Source organism: Rhinichthys klamathensis, unplaced genomic scaffold, assembly GCF_029890125.1.
Source record: "Rhinichthys klamathensis goyatoka isolate OS25496 unplaced genomic scaffold, OSU_Roscu_1.1 h1tg000123l_1, whole genome shotgun sequence".
Lineage (NCBI taxonomy): Eukaryota > Metazoa > Chordata > Actinopteri > Cypriniformes > Leuciscidae > Rhinichthys > Rhinichthys klamathensis.
Genome location: NW_026606660.1, coordinates 9,113,021 through 9,130,196, shown reverse-complemented (window position 1 = coordinate 9,130,196; position 17,176 = coordinate 9,113,021). Strand labels below are relative to the sequence as shown.

Sequence of the window (17,176 nt, the reverse complement as noted above, 5' to 3'; positions counted from 1 at the left end):
ATAAATAGAATTTATGCATCTCAGACACCTGGAAAGTTGTAGCTGGACTGAACTAGTAGCAGTGTTGACTTAAGCTGGGTGTACACTGTGCAAATATTTATTTTTTTGTCAGACTGTACAATATGACCCCAGTTAAATCCTGGATAAAAGGCAATGGTGACTGTAACATCACCTGTATCTTATGTCATGCTGTATGATATGCGTCTTTGGTCACGACTAATGGCATTGGCTGGGTGTTTACATTATTAATCGTGTCACATTCTGACATTTCATTCACAAAGAGCATGTCATGCTAATTTATCATATATTCAATTTTATGCTCTTTGACAAAAATAATTAAGAACCCCAAATCGTACAGTGTGCACCTAGCTTCGGTGCGATTTGTATCAGTAGAAAAGCTGGACACAATAAAATATGTGCAGGTCCATCTATAGAAGTTACAGTACATTTAACACTACAATGCCTTCATTTGAATTAATGGCTTGTTTCCACCGAGCGGTACGGTACGCAATTATTTCCGTTTCGATTGTCAGAAGTTGTGAATAGTACAAAAATACCGAACCTTAGTACAGTAGTCCGATACCTAAAGGTTGGAGCTAGACTCCCTGCAGCAGCATACACCACGCCCATCAAGTAAGGGTACTGATGGCTGTGGAAACTCAAGCCAGATCATGGTTTACCATCCCGAATCATACTGTACTGTACCGTACCACTCTGTGGAAAAGAGACATAAGCTTAATAACAAAAAAGTGCCCTAATGTACATTACCAATATTATGGAAAAGAAGAATTGTTTCTAGCAGAGGTCAGAGAGGCAACACCTCAACCTAGTTAGCAAAGGATTGTGGATTACAGAGTGACTGTTTTGTTTATCTCTTGGGGAAATGAGAGCACATTACATGACAATAAAAAATACCTTGAAGAAGTCATCACCAGAAAGCAATATGTAAAAATGCATTTCATTTCAGGACAAGGATATTTTCAAAATCCTTCTCATATTTTGTGCACAAAAGTTCAAGAAGCTTTTTCTATCTACTTGGCTATTGCATCTCCATCAGTGTCACCAGAATGGTCAATGGTCAAGTGCTTTTATGGCAGTTTTGTTTCTGTTAACATTTGCAATTAGGGGTGGACAACATACAAATATCACTGATCATTTTGATATATAACCTGCTTGAATTACAAATGCCGGATTTATTCCTTTAAACAAATTGCTGGTCAAGATTAAGGCACCCGTATCCATGAGAAAGTTACCCTTCAAGTACAAAAAAGTCCTGCAAATAATACAAAATCATCCTTCAAATTTACCCAAATTTTTCCTCTGGCACCCAACTGACCCTGCTGGGTATCAGGACATTGACACTGTACAACAAACACACATTGAAGAGTCTCTGTGCGACTCATTGACCTATCACATGAGAATAAATACGATGTCCCATTGTCCCAATTCAACTTTAGAGTATCAGCACAAACACAAAATACAGTATAAAAATCATTCCATAATAAAAGGTAAAAGGGTGACAAATCTCCATTGCTAAGACTTCCAGGGATACCGGTCCCTGCATTGAGAATTGTTTTTAAAATATCAAATACAATGTTCAAATACATAATGCTTGCCAGAGATTCATCTGACCAACAACAGTTCATTTTCTCTAACTGTATCCATATACAACTGCTAATTTGTCTTTAAGACTGTGTCCAAATTACTGTACCATGCAGTCAACAAACCATGTAATCAATTACTCTCCTTGATGACATGTAGGTCTTTCAAAAGTTACCATGGCTAAAATATCCGGATACGTTTTTAGTAGCAGGGCACAAAGAGGTGAGAGAAATCAGGGGTGTGTTGCTGCCATAGTAGCATGCTAAATAGGGAGGTAGGATAGTGGCATTTCTTCTCAATCTCTTTATTAAAAGCTCCTGACTATCTAAAACAGTCTGCTGTGCAGTCTTCATGGCTTGGTATCCTGTTGAAGCCACAGCACACAGAGTAGTCAGATTTTGTTGTCCATCCTCTTCTCTACAGCACTGAGCAGCAATTTGGAGTACTGCTCTAGAAGCGCTAGTGTCCTGTCGTCACCCAATGTTGCATTACTGTTAGCCAGCATGGGCACTGTGCAAGTGCTAGGCGATCTCGAAGGAGTGCATGGTGGCAGGCAATTCAGCTCATCTCTCATTGCCTGAAATGCTTCGGCCAGCACACGTGTCATTTCCTGCTGCTCCTCACTGGAGTTGGTGGAGTTGCTTAGCTACAGGAGCGCACACATATGCAAAGTTAGAGTCAAGTCAGCCGCACAAAACAGTTTAGGCAGACGTGTGGGCTGAAGTGCAGCCTCCTCTACAATTACATGTGAATGTGACCTAATGATAACCTACCATTTTGTAGAGGTAGGAGGCTCTTTTAAAACTGCTCTGCAATTCATTGGCAACCAGCCGGCAAGAATCCACACTGAGAGATGTGTCTGCAAAAGAGAAACCGAACTCTGTTAGTCATAGTGAGTCTTAAAATGAGCTTTGCAACAAAACCATGCAATTTTGACTGAGCATACAAAAGAGTGAAACTGAGAAGTATAAAGCATTGATAATGGATTTAGAGAAGCGGTACTCACTCAGCACTAAGTGATTTACAGAAGTATGACATGGATTAACATCATTTGATTTTCATGGAACAACAACCCTAAAGGCTGATTTATACTTCCGCGTCGGACCTACGCCGGAGCCTCTACGCTATAGACTACGCGTTGGTTTTCATTTATACTTCTGCGTCGTTGTCCGCGTTGACGCGCAATTACACATGCAGAGGGAGCATGTGAAACCCGGGGAGCGGTTCTAGCAGACCAATCACAGCGCTTGCGGTACGCGTAGAATTGACGCGTTGTTACATTTTTGGAGAGGTGCACGTCAGGGTACGATCGCTACACACAGCCTACGACGTAGCTACGGCGTGAGTTTGACGCAGAAGTATAAATTGGTCTTAACCCTAACTAAAACTGGAGGGAAACGATTGATCTTAAGACAATTGTTTCAGGACGTTATCCTAAAGATCAGAGGTTAATGATTGGTTGGGAGGAATGTTGTTCCAGGTCCAATCTTGCTCTAAGAGGGTCACTTTCTTGCAGAGTTTAACTCCAATTCCAACCTTAATTTCAAAGACCTTTAACGGGTTCTGGTATGTTTAACTAGGGTTGTAGCTAAACACTAAAGCAGGGGTAGGCAAGTTCGGTCCTAGCGAGCCGCTGTCCTGCAGAATTTAGTTCCAACCCTAATCAAACACACCTGAACAAGCTAATCAATGTCTCTCTAGGCTCTCTAGGACCGAACTTGCCTACCCCTGCACTAAAGGAAGGTAGACCTCCAGGAGTAGGATTAGACACCCTTGACCTAACTCAGGGATGTCTAATCCTGGTCCTGAAGGGCCACTTTCCTGAAGAATTTAGGTCTAGCGGCTAGCCCTAATTAAATCCACCTGAAACAGCTTATCAAAGTCTTCAAGATCACTAGAATCCTCCAGGCAGGTTTAATAGAGCTAAACTCTGCAGAAAAGTACCCTAAAATTAGGGCAATATTTCGTTGTAGTAATGTTATTCCAACAAAGCTTATTGCATGCATGCATGTTAAGTGTGGCATGTACATATATTTTACACTATGAATTACAGTTGATGCTTTGAGGATCATCCATGTCTTTGGTTTAATGAAGAATGTTTTAGCAAGTAAAATAACCCCCGGTTTCACAGACAATGCTTAAGCCTAGTCCTAGACTAAAATTAATGTTTGAGCTGTTTTAACTGAAAACAACTTGAACTGACATATCTTAAAATGCACATCAGTAATGTTTTTTTTTCCAAAGCATGTTTATAAAAGCTACTTAAAAGTCCTAACTGAACCAAGGCCTAATCCTGGCTTAATCCAAGCCCCGTCTGTGAAACCGGGCCTAAATGTGTGAACTTGGCCCATAAACTGGTTGAGTACCACTGGTTTAGAGGGCGGATGTTACAGCAAGTGTTAGTAAGGGCATGCCTCACCCTGCAGGTGGTACTGATTAATGGATGGAGAGGGTGAAGAGGAGATGAAAGAAGTGATGGAGGAGGTGGAGGATGAGCGAGGCCAAAGCCCTTTTGTAAACAAGTGTTTAGACAGCCCAAGTCGTAGCAGAATGGAAGATGGAATGAGGGAAGACTGATGTCCCAGCAAACCTGAGTCTTGAGCTCCTGAGGAAGACTGTAGAAGACTTGTGCTGCACTGACTCATGGGAGAGCACTCAGCCTCAGGGATATCCTCTTCTTTTGGCTCTGTGTGCGAGTGAAGTTCAGCCTCCGTTAAGTTCGTGGTCTGGCTGGGAATAAGTACCATACTGAGCTCAATCTGGTCTGGGGTTTCAGATGGGCTCAAACCAACAGCTGTGACCGGCTGTACGATGCTGTTGGGCAAGTGAACTGCTTCAGGAAGTGAAGGAGGAGTTGTTGGGGTTCTACTCAAGGAATCCTTTTCCTTTTGTTCAAGATTGGGGCTCTTGCTGCTCGGTGAGAGGGAAGATAATGAGAGTTTATCTGGAAGAGGATTGGGAATGTCTATATGGAGCAGGGGTCGAGCACTGCCGGTCAGTTTGACCTGGAGACCTTTAGAGGAAGAGTTTCCAGTTGGGCCAGCGCTCAGTGTGGGTATGACTGCTGCATGGGGCGTGTAGGGGCCTGGAAAAGGGGATGCCAAAGTATTAAAGGAAGACACATGGGTAACAGGAGTGGTGGGCTTGCTCTGGGAGGAGCTCCGAGGGTTTGAAAAGTCTGAACCTGAGCTCCTGCGTGGATCTGAAGATCCTGTGTCTTCTCCTAGTTCCACCACATTCAAGTTGTCACCCATTGAAACAGAGCGGGAAATCTTGGCCATAGAGCTAGTGGTAGGACTCATATAGGAACGGGATTTGGACTTTGTAGGCGTAGTGATGTCCCTGGGCAGGGTAGTGGTGGGGCTGGTTAGTGGGACGGTGGGAAGGGAACGCCGTGGTCTTTCAGAGGTCTGGGGCTGTGGGTGGACTTCCTTAGAAGGACGACTGGATATCTGGACAATGTCAGCTGATCAGAAGAGGGAGGGAACAGTTGATTAATGTGAGAAAAGAAAAATCTCCAAGTTATTTTTCATTTAGCAGACACTTCTACTGAAAAATTTATTTCAGATCATTTTTACTACAAAGAAATTGCCCCTGAAGCAACTTAAGGCTGGAAAACACTACACAACTTTAACAGATTTTAAAACACTAGTCAACATACACATGCTGACTTTTTAAATAGTAACAGAAAAACTGAGCATCATACACTAAACCACTGAGGATTATACAATACCCGGCTAGAAGACGCATGACAAATGAAAACAATATGTGATCTAAAATCGACTCAAAATAATGCCCATCTTACACTTTGAGATTTTCTGCAAAATCTGTCAACTGGGCAAAATCTGCAGAAGTGTTGACTCCACCAGACTGCAAATAAGGGCAAAAATCAGTCTTGCAGTGTTTTCCAGCTTTTAGGGTTACGCACCTTTCTCAAGGGCACAATGGTAGTATGAATATTAGTACTAATTTTTTTGTGCTATCTAATAATCTGCTCAAAAATACTTGAAAACTTATTTCGGAAATAATTATTAAGACGTGTGCACTTATAAGTTGTAAGAAAAATATTACTTAAGATAATTTTTTAGTTAATGGCTACACCATCAAGTAAACTAAAACTTTTCTTGAAACCAACCTAAATACAAAAAAATGTATTTCTAAGACCTGGACATTTTCAAACTAGATTTTTCCTTCCTTTTAAAATATATTTATTTTTCTTTTTTTGTGCATACTCTTATGCCACTAACCCATGAATCACCCAACTAGGTTATCTTTAACCACTTTTTTTAGTAAGCATTATACAAAGCAACTTTCAGTACATCTATATAGGGACAGACTCCCTGGGGCAACTAATATAAAACAAAATCCTGTATTCTGTAGCACAAGTTCATGGATGCTTTACCCTCTGAGGAGATGTTGTGGATAGACTGAGCTTTCCTCATGCCCGCAGAACTGTTGTAACTTGCGGCAGCTTTAGCAACGGGGCTGATCAGTCTGCGGGAGTCCACGACAGGTGTGCGTTTCTTTTGGATTAAACGCTGACCTGTTGTCTTCTCAGAGCCCTGGGGTTCCTGCTGTTTGCCTGGACTCTTATTCTCCATGAGGGGCCGTACCTCTGAGATAAGGGGCCGCACCACTCCACTGGTGGTTTTACTGTCAGTGCTTTTGTTTGTGGGGAATGAGAATGCAGTTCTAGTAAAAGAAAAAGGAATAAGTCATGTTTTTCTTCTCAGAAGTCCAAATGTCATTTGCAACAGAAGTCAAAGTTGGAAGGGATTTGTTCACAGGGTGACTGTCTTACCTGTTAGTGGAGTTCTGAGAAAGGAACTTCGATGACATGCTGTCAGAGTTATTTGGAGTTACTCTGGTTGGACTTGCTGCCAATAAAAAAATAAAAAAGCATGAGAACTCATACTTACAATAAAGACAATTTTGTTAAGAAAATTGTGAACCTGACTAACACCCTACCAGGTTTGTTGAGGTCCGACAGGTTTGCAAAATGCTTCTTTAGAAAGGCCTCCTGGTCTGGGGTCTGTGGTACAGGAGTCTGAACCTCATTCTTCCTCAAGCTATCCTCCTCTTCCTCATCAAGATCTTCCATATCCAGTTCTGATGAGTTTCCATCTACACTCAGTGGCTCAGTCGGCTCAGAGTCTACAGTGAACACATAGAGATACACAATCCTTTATCTCATCAAGGACCCATTGCATCTATTGCTTTAACAAAATGACTGTCTTCTAGTTTAGTTTTCTCTACCTTCTCCAGGGTGCTCGGGGCTAGAAAGACGACTGCTGGAATAATCCATAGAGCAGGCACTGTCTGGACTCTGCTTCTCAGGACAAGAGTTCACTTTAGCACATCTCACTCCATGGGGCAACTTTTTCACCTGATACTCACTATATACAAACAAAGAGAAGGGAGTGGACAGACATTTGAGGATCATCTCAGCAGGGTGTTTTAGATCATCTGCACAATACAAGGAATAATCCAGCCAAACATGGACATTCCAACATCAGTTATTCACCCTCATGTTGTTTGAAAAATGCATGACTTTCTTTCTTCTGTGGTACATAAAAAAAGGATCTTTTGAGAAATGTCTCCAACGGGCTCCAATGTTTTTGTTCCAAGCATTCTTAAAAATATCATCTTTTGTATTCCACAGGAGAAAGAAAAGTCATGTTTGGGACTACATGGGGTGAGTAAATGACAGAATTTTCATTTTTGTGTGGATTAAACACTGACTCACAAAAATAAGTTGGTGAGAATTTTTTTTTTTTTTTACTGACCTGCCTGCAAGACTGATTTGATCTTCACATCCCTCAGGATACAGGACCTCTGTCTCTGGAGTTCGAGGAGACAGCTGGATGTAACGAGGACGTGTTTTATCTCCTGGTCCATTCTCTTCAGGTACCTACAGAGAATATACAAGTCAAAATGGTACAGAACAGACAAACAGGTCTGCATTGAGAAGCACACAAATAAACATTTTATGGCATTGATTTAAGAGCTGTTTTGATTCTCATTTAACTCATGTCTTCTGTGTTGTCTCTACAACCTGTCGCAGAGACTACAGCATTATTCTAATGAGATTCTACTTTGGTGAATGCTGTTTTTAAAAATAAATTAGTCAATTTGATAAATTTCATGCAAAAAGTAAACTGTTTTTGGTCAGTTCAAACTGCAAAGTGGAGCAGATTTATGCCCAAGTCTGGCTCTGTGAGACTATATTGGACATTATATCACATTATATACAAAGATACAAGTGTATATACGTATGTTTTGCTTATTTTCATATAAAACTATAACTATTCTTTGAAGGATTCTGTATCTCACCCATGCAGCTATGGTCTGAAGACTGATGGTGCTGCCCAGTTCCTGGTTCCTAGGCGGTGGGTGATCTTTATGAACATCATGGGTTTTGCTGGGGAAGAGAGGCAAGGCAAAAGACTCTAGCTGCCTCAGGTCCAGCATGGACTTCACCTTCAGATCCATACTGCCCATTCGCCTGGACCAGCGCCGCCTTGGCCGTGGACCTGAACCCTCAAGTTCACAACTGCTGGATTGCTGAGAAGAGAGAAGAGGTGTGTTAAAGAGCAGCATGTGAAACAAATAAACCAAATGAGAGAATTAAAGTTAAAATGATGTGAAATTGTCATAAGCCCTATTTGGTTGGTAATTGTTTCTCATGGGGATGTAAGGTATTTTCAACATTTACAGGGGCTAGTTGGTGATTTTATTGCTGTCTAGATCCAGAATGTCTGTGTTTTTCTCCTACCACCCACGTTAAAATCCCCGGCCGAATTACCTACTGTTTTTTGACAAACACCAAGGTCATGTGGTAATTTAATTGCCGTCCGAATCCACATATCTGAGTTTACAAGAAGAGATCACTTTGAAATTCACAGTTTAAATCCTTTTTGACCACTGCGGAGCACCATACAATAACTGTTGCGCTTAACTGTAATTTTTATGCATTTTAAAGACGTACACTTAAATTAATAAAATGCTGGAAAGTATTTACAAGAACAATATTTCATCACCGCTCCACCTCAGCGAGTGGGAGCTGTTAAGAACAAAAAGGAGACAGAGAAAGCAAAGCACATAAACATTTGAAATGGGCTGTTATTGTGGCAGCAATATACTGTATGATTATATATCATTTTTAAATATGTATTATATACAATAATAATATGCATTACAACCAAGCAGCTTTATGTTTACCTCATGTAAATAAGAGGCTGCATTAACTTATTTCCTCTAATTTCCATATTTTTAAAATGACATCCATCAATTTGAGATTTCATATAGCATGTCTAGCTTTCTATTTTTAAACGGGGCATTTAAATGATAAAATAATAAATAGGACATTATTTTCCTATTATTAAATTAAATATGCATTTATTCTTTTTATTCCAAGCACATGACATTTTATTTACAGCAGACAATCATGCGACTGACCACTTGAGCAGCTCGTTCTCAAGTTCATAGGATCACAAAACTCGCCCCTTCACCGTGAATAAATCGCCATCCGAATACACGAGTTTAACCACTGAAGTGCCATGCAAAAGTATTTTTACAGACTTCAACATGAGAAACAATTACCATCCGAATAGGGATTTAGACTTTCTTACCTTCTTCATGTGGGAATTGAGAGTATTGCGGCTTTCTTCGGATGATCCTTGTAACAGAAACAAACACTAATATTAGAAGCCTGCAGAGCTTAAAATAAACATTTGGAAGAAGTCTCGCCCAATAAAATCACACAACGTGATCCTACCCAACCCAAAAGAGCCGGATGTACAATATAGAACTAGCCAAACCAGTTTATTAAGACTGCTGGAGAATGTCAGATGCGTTACCTGTCTCTTCGCCAGATGACAGGCGAGGAAACATCTCATCTTCATCCTCAATGCCCTCCTCTTCCTCTACGTCTTTGTCACTGTCAGATGACATGGTGCCAATGACTGGGGCGCTGTGGATTTCTTTCCTTGTGCTGATACATACACACCCACAAAAAAACACATTATAAAAACTCAAAACGGTGATGTGTAATTGCAAAAAAAACTAATGAGTGTGATTTGTTTTATACCTAAGTGTGTGTTGTTTATTTGGTGGGGTCTTCTGAACAGGTCTGCTGTTCTGTTTCAGGTCTGAGAGCCGTTGTCTCATTTTGATGGTCAACTCAGGACAGAGCCGCCACACAAAGATGCAGCTGAACACACATTTAACATTGTAATATGATATGTCAAATATGAAGTCAAAAATGGATTCTGAGAAACATGATTTCAGAACGCCTACCTGTCTCCTGACACAGATATCAGATGCTTACAGTCATTAGTAAACTTCATTCCTGTTACAATCTCTAAAAGAGGACAACAACGAAATGCTTAGACTTGATTTCAGTTCAAAACGTAAGTTCAAAACGTTTAAGGATCTTACCAGAGTGGCCAAACATGGTGGCCACACATTCTCCAGTGTAGAAGTCAAAGATGCAGATGTTTTTGTCTGAGCAGCTTGTGGCCACATAGAGACCAGAGGGATCCGTCTGAACCTAATAAACACATTCAGATGGATGAATAACTGTATGACTGAGAGCAAAAGCATTATCTGAACTAATATTAAGCCTAACCTCTTAATTCAGGGTCTGCCTACCTTGATAAGGGTTCCGTCCTCCCCCTGGGATCCCTTGTAGACCTTCTTCTGTTTGCCATTGCAGATGTTAAAGATCCTGCAAATAAACGAAAACCAGAAACTTTCATGACTGTGACACTCGCCTAGGGTTAGAGAGTGTGTAAAATGAAAAGGTATATTACATCAAGTAAAGTTACATAACCGTTCAAAAGTTTGGGGTCAGTGGGATTTTTATTTTGGAAATTAATACTTTTTTGAGGGCTCTTTGCCTTTAAGAAAGCATTCAAAAGTGACAGTAAAAACATACACTCACCTAAAGGATTATTAAGAACACTATACTAATACTGTGTTTGACCCCCTTTTGCCTTCAGAACTGCCTTAATTCTACGTGGCATTAATTCAACAAGGTGCTGAAAGCATTCTTTAGAAATGTTGGCCCATTGATAGGATAGCATCTTGCAGTTGATGGAGATTTGTGGGATGCACATCCAGGGCACGAAGCTCCCGTTCCACCACATCCCAAAGATGCTCTATTGGGTTGAGATCTGGTGACTGTGAGGGCCATTTTAGTACAGTGAACTCATTGTCATATTCAAGAAACCAATTTGAAATCATTCGAGCTTTGTGACATGGTGCATTATCCTGCTGGAAGTAGCCATCAGAGGATGGGTACATGGTGGCCATAAAGGGATGGACATGGTCAGAAACAATGCTCAGGTAGGCCGTGGCATTTAAACGATGCCCAATTGGCACGAAGGGGCCTAAAGTGTGCCAAGAAAACATCCCCCACACCATTACACCACCACCACCAGCCTGCACAGTGGTAACAAGGCATGATGGATCCATGTTCTCATTCTGTTTACGCCAAATTCTGACTCTACCATCTGAATGTCTCAACAGAAATCGAGACTCATCAGACCAGGCAACATTTTTCCAGTCTTCAACTGTTCAATTTTGGTGAGCTCTTGCAAATTGTAGCCTCTTTTTCCTATTTGTAGTGGAGATGAGTGGTACCCGGTGGGGTCTTCTGCTGTTGTAGCCCATCCGCCTCAAGGTTGTGCGTGTTGTGGCTCCACAAATGCTTTGCTGCATACCTCGGTTGTAACGAGTGGTTATTTCAGTCAAAGTTGCTCTTCTATCAGCTTGAATCAGTCGGCCCATTCTCCTCTGACCTCTAGCATCAAGAAGGCATTTTCGCCCACAGGACTGCCGCATACTGGACGTTTTTCCCTTTTCACACCATTCTTTGTAAACCCTAGAAATGGTTGTGCGTGAAAATCCCAGTAACTGAGCAGATTGTGAAATACTCAGACCGGCCCGTCTGGCACCAACAAACATGCCACGCTCAAAATTGCTTAAATCACCTTTCTTTCCCATTCTGACATTCAGTTTGGAGTTCAGGAGATTGTCTTGACCAGGACCACACCCCTAAATGCATTGAAGCAACTGCCATGTGATTGGTTGATTAGATAATTGCATTAATGAGAAATTGAACAGGTGTTCCTAATAATCCTTTAGGTGAGCGTATAAAACAAAAGATTTATATCTCAAATAAATGCTGTTCTTTTAAACCTTCTATTCATCAAATAATCTTGAAGAAAAAATATATCATGGTTTCCCCATCATATGAAGCAGCACAGCGGTTTTCAACATTGGCAATAATAATAAAATGTTTCTTGTGCAGCAAATCAGCATATTGGAATGATTTCTGAAGGATCATGTGACGCTAAAGACTGGAGTAATGATGCTGAAAATTCAGCTTTGATCACAGGAATAAATTACATTATAAAATAAATTAACAGATTTATTTTATTTTATTGTAATTATATTTATTAATTACTGTTTTAAATGTATTTTTGATCAAATAAATGCAGACCCCAAACTTTTGAACAGTAGTGTAAATAATGATTGGTTTAGTTGGGAAAGCATTGGGAGAGAAAAAAAACATCTAAAAGTATATAATTTGGCCATTTAAATCTGGAACTTCCTTTTTTGACCTGGCAAAAGTTCTGCAGAATTGTATTTTGCCGCATTCTATTTCAACCACCTGGAGGCGCTATGCCATCATGCCTCCACCTGTCATTGCTTACAGCAGATCATACAAGGCACTGGCAGCTTTGGGAGGAGCAGAACCAATGAACCACTCAGGCTTCACATGACTTACACGAGGAACAAAAAGAGTCTGTGCCCATTAGAGGCATTGAAAACCCAGAATGAGCTCCAGTACACAGGCATACAGCACTGGCTATTGAATCTATTGATATATTTTCTTATAGGTCTGGCCTTCTTCATTCATTGCCACTGCACCAAACTGCATAGAAAAGACGCTGCTTCCAGTGAGAATGAGACAAAGGTACTAAATGGTCAGCTGTATTATACACGACATTCCTGACATTTTTCTTGCCCACAGTGCAGAATGAATTTGCGACCGTCGTTTAAAAGAACAAAGGAAAACAGTTGCAAGTCATGCGCTGTGCTGGTTCCTTCCTAATGTTGCCCTTTTGTGTGGGACAGCAAAGTGAGACTTACAAAACACAATGAGGAAAAGAGTGCCAATGCTGGAGAATAAAGTGCAAAACTTGAAAATGATCAAGTCAGCAGTAGGGCATATCTCACAAAACTGGCAAGAGCATGTCCGGGTTATTTCAACAACAACAACAACAACGAAAAAACATACTGTATAAACTGTATGTGTGTGTATATGACAATTTAAGAAAATTTTAATTTAAGAAAATAGTTTTATATTACAATACAATAGTATTACAACTTAGAAAACTATTTTTTTAAATGTAAAGTTTTCTTAAGTTGTAATACTATTGTATTGTAATAATATAAAACTATTTTCTTAATTGTAAATTTTTCTTCTTTAAAGGGATACTCCACTTTTTTTGGAAATAAGCTCATTTTACAACTCCCCCAGAGTTAAACTGTTGAGTTTTACCGTTTTTGAATCCATTCAGCCGATCTCCGGTTCCGGCGGTACCACTTTTAGCATAGCTTAGCAGACATCATTGAAGTGGACAAGATCATTAGCATTTCTCAAAAAAAAAATGACCAAAGAGTTTCGATATTTTCGACCTATTTTCAGGCGCTGCGTCATATCATTGCGCCTGCTGCTCTCATGGTACGGCAGTGAAGTTTCTTGATTATTATGCAGGAATGAGAGTATAGTTCCTAGCCATATCAGCCTAGAAAATCGCAACTTTACATTTTCCGTCGGTCTTAGTGCACGATGTAACTACAGAAGAGTCAAGTTTTAAATAGAAAAAATATCGAAACTCTTTGGTCATTTTTTTTTTTAGAAATGCTAATGGTCTTGTCCACTTCAATGATGTATGCTAAGCTATGCTAAAAGTGGTACCGCCAAAACCGGAGATCGGCTGAATGGATTTAAAAACGGTAAAACTCAACAGTTTAACTCTGGGGGAGTTGTAAAATGAGCCTATTTCCAAAAAAAGTGGAGTATCCCTTTAAATATATTTTAAAATGTAATTTACAGACGATGACAGATTTGTTTGTATCCTTCCATGAGAAAAAGAACCCACAATTTCCTAATTGGAATCGTTTATTCCCAATATAATAATACAATTGCTTTACTAATATTTTGTTGCACCGCCTTTAGAGGCAATCACTGCAAACAAGTGATTTCTGTAGTTCCCAATGAGACTTCTGCATCTGTCAACAGGTATTTGGCCCTCTCTGCATGAGCAAACTGCTCCAGCTGTGTCAGGTTTGATGGGTGCCAGACTGCAAGTTTCAACTCTTTCCATAGATGTTCCGATGGGATTCAGATCAGGGTTCATAGAAGGCCACTTCAGAACATACCAGTGTTTTGTTCTCAGCCATTCTTGGGTGTTTTTAACTCTATGTTTTGGGTCATTATCCTTGTAGAGTCCTGGAGACCCAGGAGTCCTGCTGGGTCTTCTTCCATGGAGCCCACTGTTGCTCAAAAAGAGTCGGATGGTACGATCACACACTGATGAACCCAGACCTTGGAGTTCAGCTTGTATTTCTTTAGAAGTTTTCCTTGGCTCTTTGTCTACCATTCACACTCTCCTTCTGTTCAATCAGAGGCCAGTTTTCCTCTTGCGGCCGGATTCAGGAAGGTTGGCTACAGTCCCATGGACTTTACAGTTCCAAATCTTATTAAGTAATGTAGTCACAGGAACATCAAGCTGCTTGAGAGATGGTCTTATACCCTTCACCTTAACATGCTTGTCAGTGATTTTCTTTCTGATCTCCTCGCACAACTCTCCCTCCTTTGCTTTCTCTGGTCCATGTTCATTACGGTGCACACAATCAGAGTGACTAAACTTTTCTCCATTTAAATAGGCTGAATGACTGATTATGTGATTATGAAGATGTGTGATACTAATTAAGCAAAACAATTAGCTTGAATCATCACTATAATACTATTATTTGTATTTCTTTTCTAGGGGTACCAACAAATAAATCTGTCCAGACCATTTTAGAATATCTCTGTAGAATAAACATTAATTCATATCTTTTCACACTTTTATGCAATACTCTATGACATACCAAAGGCATGCAGATATACGTGAGACAATTTATTTTAATTTCTTCAATTTTCAGGAGGAATGAAGCATTTTTTCAATGAACTCTAAGGGTACCAACAAATGTATCCACGTCTGTATATCTGTTATGGCAAAGCATCATTACTCCAGTCTTCAGGGTCTCATGATCCTTCAGAAATCATTTGAATATGCTAATATATATATTATTAAGACAAAATAACAAAAAACAAAAGGTGTATTAATTTAATTGTACATTTATACATATGATAATATTTATGGTAAAATACTGTTTTATAGCAATACGAATTTAATGAGATCCTCACAGAAAAATGAAAACTACACTAAAATGCTTAATTATAATATGCAACAAAAAAAAAACTAATAATGATTCAATAATAAAAAAAAAAATAATTTGGCTTCATGTTTTAATATGCAAAATATCATTTTAGTTTCCACTTTAGGCTGAAATGTGACCTGGACATGTTTTTGTGACAGTCACCCAGTTAAACAATCACCGGATGAGACAATCAGATTATGTCTAATGATTTTGGCTGATCAGGTGTCTCAGACAGGCTGACTCAGTGTGTGTTTGTGTGAGTGTGTGTCTGCACGCGTATGCACATGGTAAATGGAACATGCTAAATGTGACAGGATTAACCAGTCGAGCCTCTAACTCCATCCTCCTGTGCAAACACCTGAGTGATAATCTGCTAACACTGTGAGCCTGGCTACAGATGACTGTAACGCCCCGTCCAGATATACATCACACTGTCTATACAATCATACCTTCATAAATGAGTCAAAACACTGTAAAAATACAGGAATCAAAACACATTCATGTACCGGTACAGTATACATAGATACAAAAACACATGGGTGCAGTGATACAAACACATTAGCAAAATAATTGCCTGGAATTTCTTGGAAGACAGGCTTAACTAGCAGATGCACAAAAGGATAGGATTCTACTACTACTATACAAATGATTGCCAAAAAGAAAAACAAGAAAACAAACAAACCTGATGCTGCGATCCTGACAGCCAACAACAGTATACTTCCTTGTGGGGTCGATGTCCATGTCATACAGAGTAGTCTTCCTCACTATGTGATGAGTACGCGTGAACTCTGTTCCCTCCTCTGTCTGTTTTGAGGTGTTTAATTATTAGTTCAGCATGGAAAACTGATTCAAGCGCTACATATCAAAATTCAGTTGTGTATAATGTAAAAAAACACTTTAGAATACTTTTCCGTCTACACACACAATATAAACATTCTAGTAACTATTATTAACGAACAACACATTCTGATTTACAAAATTAGAAAGGAATAACACTCAATTGAATATATGGAGTTCACTATTAGCTAATTAGTAACTAGTATTTTTTCATACCACTATTTTATTTCATCTTCTCCGCCATTTTGATGTTTATATCAGTTCTTACTTGGCAATATTTATTTAATTATGTCCACGTTTTCTAGATTAATCTCAGTAGATCTTGATTCTTATACATAATTCTTAATGTTCATTCAGAAACAGACTGCGGCTCTTCAAAGCTGTTTTCTTGGTGATCATATTAGACGTCAGAATAAAGTGCTTGTTTGTGTTTCACACTTAATCACTGGCCGTTGGTATCTCATTTGCAGGAGGGTGTTAAGTGCCAGTGTGTCTATTTTAAATCGGGTGTTCTTTGAAACATTGGCAACAGTTTCTTTAGGCCTGAGGAATCTGACAGCTCTGACTCAGGATCCTGTTTCATCCTCACTGAACTGGATGAGAACAAATCTTGAACTGAATGGAGCTGAATAACAACATTACTGTCTTCATTAGAGCTACTAATAGCTGAACTGAACTTGTTTCAGAATGAATTAACTTTATTAAAAATTTACTTTACCCAGTTATTGAACTGAATTGGATCAATGACACTAGGGCTGCACAATATATCGAAATATCATAAATGTACAAAATTGTAAGTTGACTCAGATAGCAGAGAATAGACTGGACACATGACTGTGATATGCATAATGTTAAAAAGAGTTAAGCGCAATAAGCCGTGTAAAAAAGCTCAAGGCGGTACTGGCACGCACATCTCGGACAGTGTGCGATCCCCAATTCAGTTCTCTTCCGCAGCTTATATGGCCAAATGCACACACAATTATGTTAAATTATTGCTTAAAGACATGGTATTCACGTGAATATTCGGTTATGTCTTAAGTGAACGTAAACAGTTGAGGAATAAAACATATGTGTAACAGTATTTTGGATCTGTGCATTAGCTCTTAAAGAGACAGCAGCCTAATAAACCTGCTGCTGTCTGTTTTTAATGTGAATCAAACAACTAAAGACAAAGAGAAAATCACTGCTTTTGACTGAATAACTTTTATAGATGCGTGACGCTATAAAAATAAAG

At 39.5% G+C, this 17,176-nt stretch overlaps 1 protein-coding gene across 2 annotated transcripts in view; it reads right to left on the bottom strand.

Annotated features, from left to right (window-relative positions):
• Window positions 1-1,698: 1,698 nt before the first annotated feature.
• The window catches only part of mapkbp1 (mitogen-activated protein kinase binding protein 1), a 54,717-nt gene continuing 39,239 nt past the window's right edge, over window positions 1,699-17,176 (bottom strand). For both annotated transcript variants that reach the window (XM_056256126.1, XM_056256127.1), the window contains 16 exons: window positions 15,788-15,909; window positions 10,255-10,330; window positions 10,042-10,153; window positions 9,901-9,964; window positions 9,692-9,814; window positions 9,462-9,595; window positions 9,234-9,280; window positions 7,936-8,166; window positions 7,389-7,513; window positions 6,859-6,998; window positions 6,571-6,756; window positions 6,404-6,479; window positions 6,005-6,294; window positions 4,193-5,068; window positions 2,376-2,461; window positions 1,699-2,248 (listed from right to left, as the gene is read on the bottom strand). In XM_056256126.1, coding sequence (XP_056112101.1) covers window positions 1,994-2,248; window positions 2,376-2,461; window positions 4,193-5,068; window positions 6,005-6,294; window positions 6,404-6,479; window positions 6,571-6,756; window positions 6,859-6,998; window positions 7,389-7,513; window positions 7,936-8,166; window positions 9,234-9,280; window positions 9,462-9,595; window positions 9,692-9,814; window positions 9,901-9,964; window positions 10,042-10,153; window positions 10,255-10,330; window positions 15,788-15,909 — 2,943 coding nt within the window. In that variant the 3' untranslated portion in view covers window positions 1,699-1,993. The remainder of the gene's footprint in view (window positions 2,249-2,375; window positions 2,462-4,192; window positions 5,069-6,004; window positions 6,295-6,403; window positions 6,480-6,570; window positions 6,757-6,858; window positions 6,999-7,388; window positions 7,514-7,935; window positions 8,167-9,233; window positions 9,281-9,461; window positions 9,596-9,691; window positions 9,815-9,900; window positions 9,965-10,041; window positions 10,154-10,254; window positions 10,331-15,787; window positions 15,910-17,176) is intronic.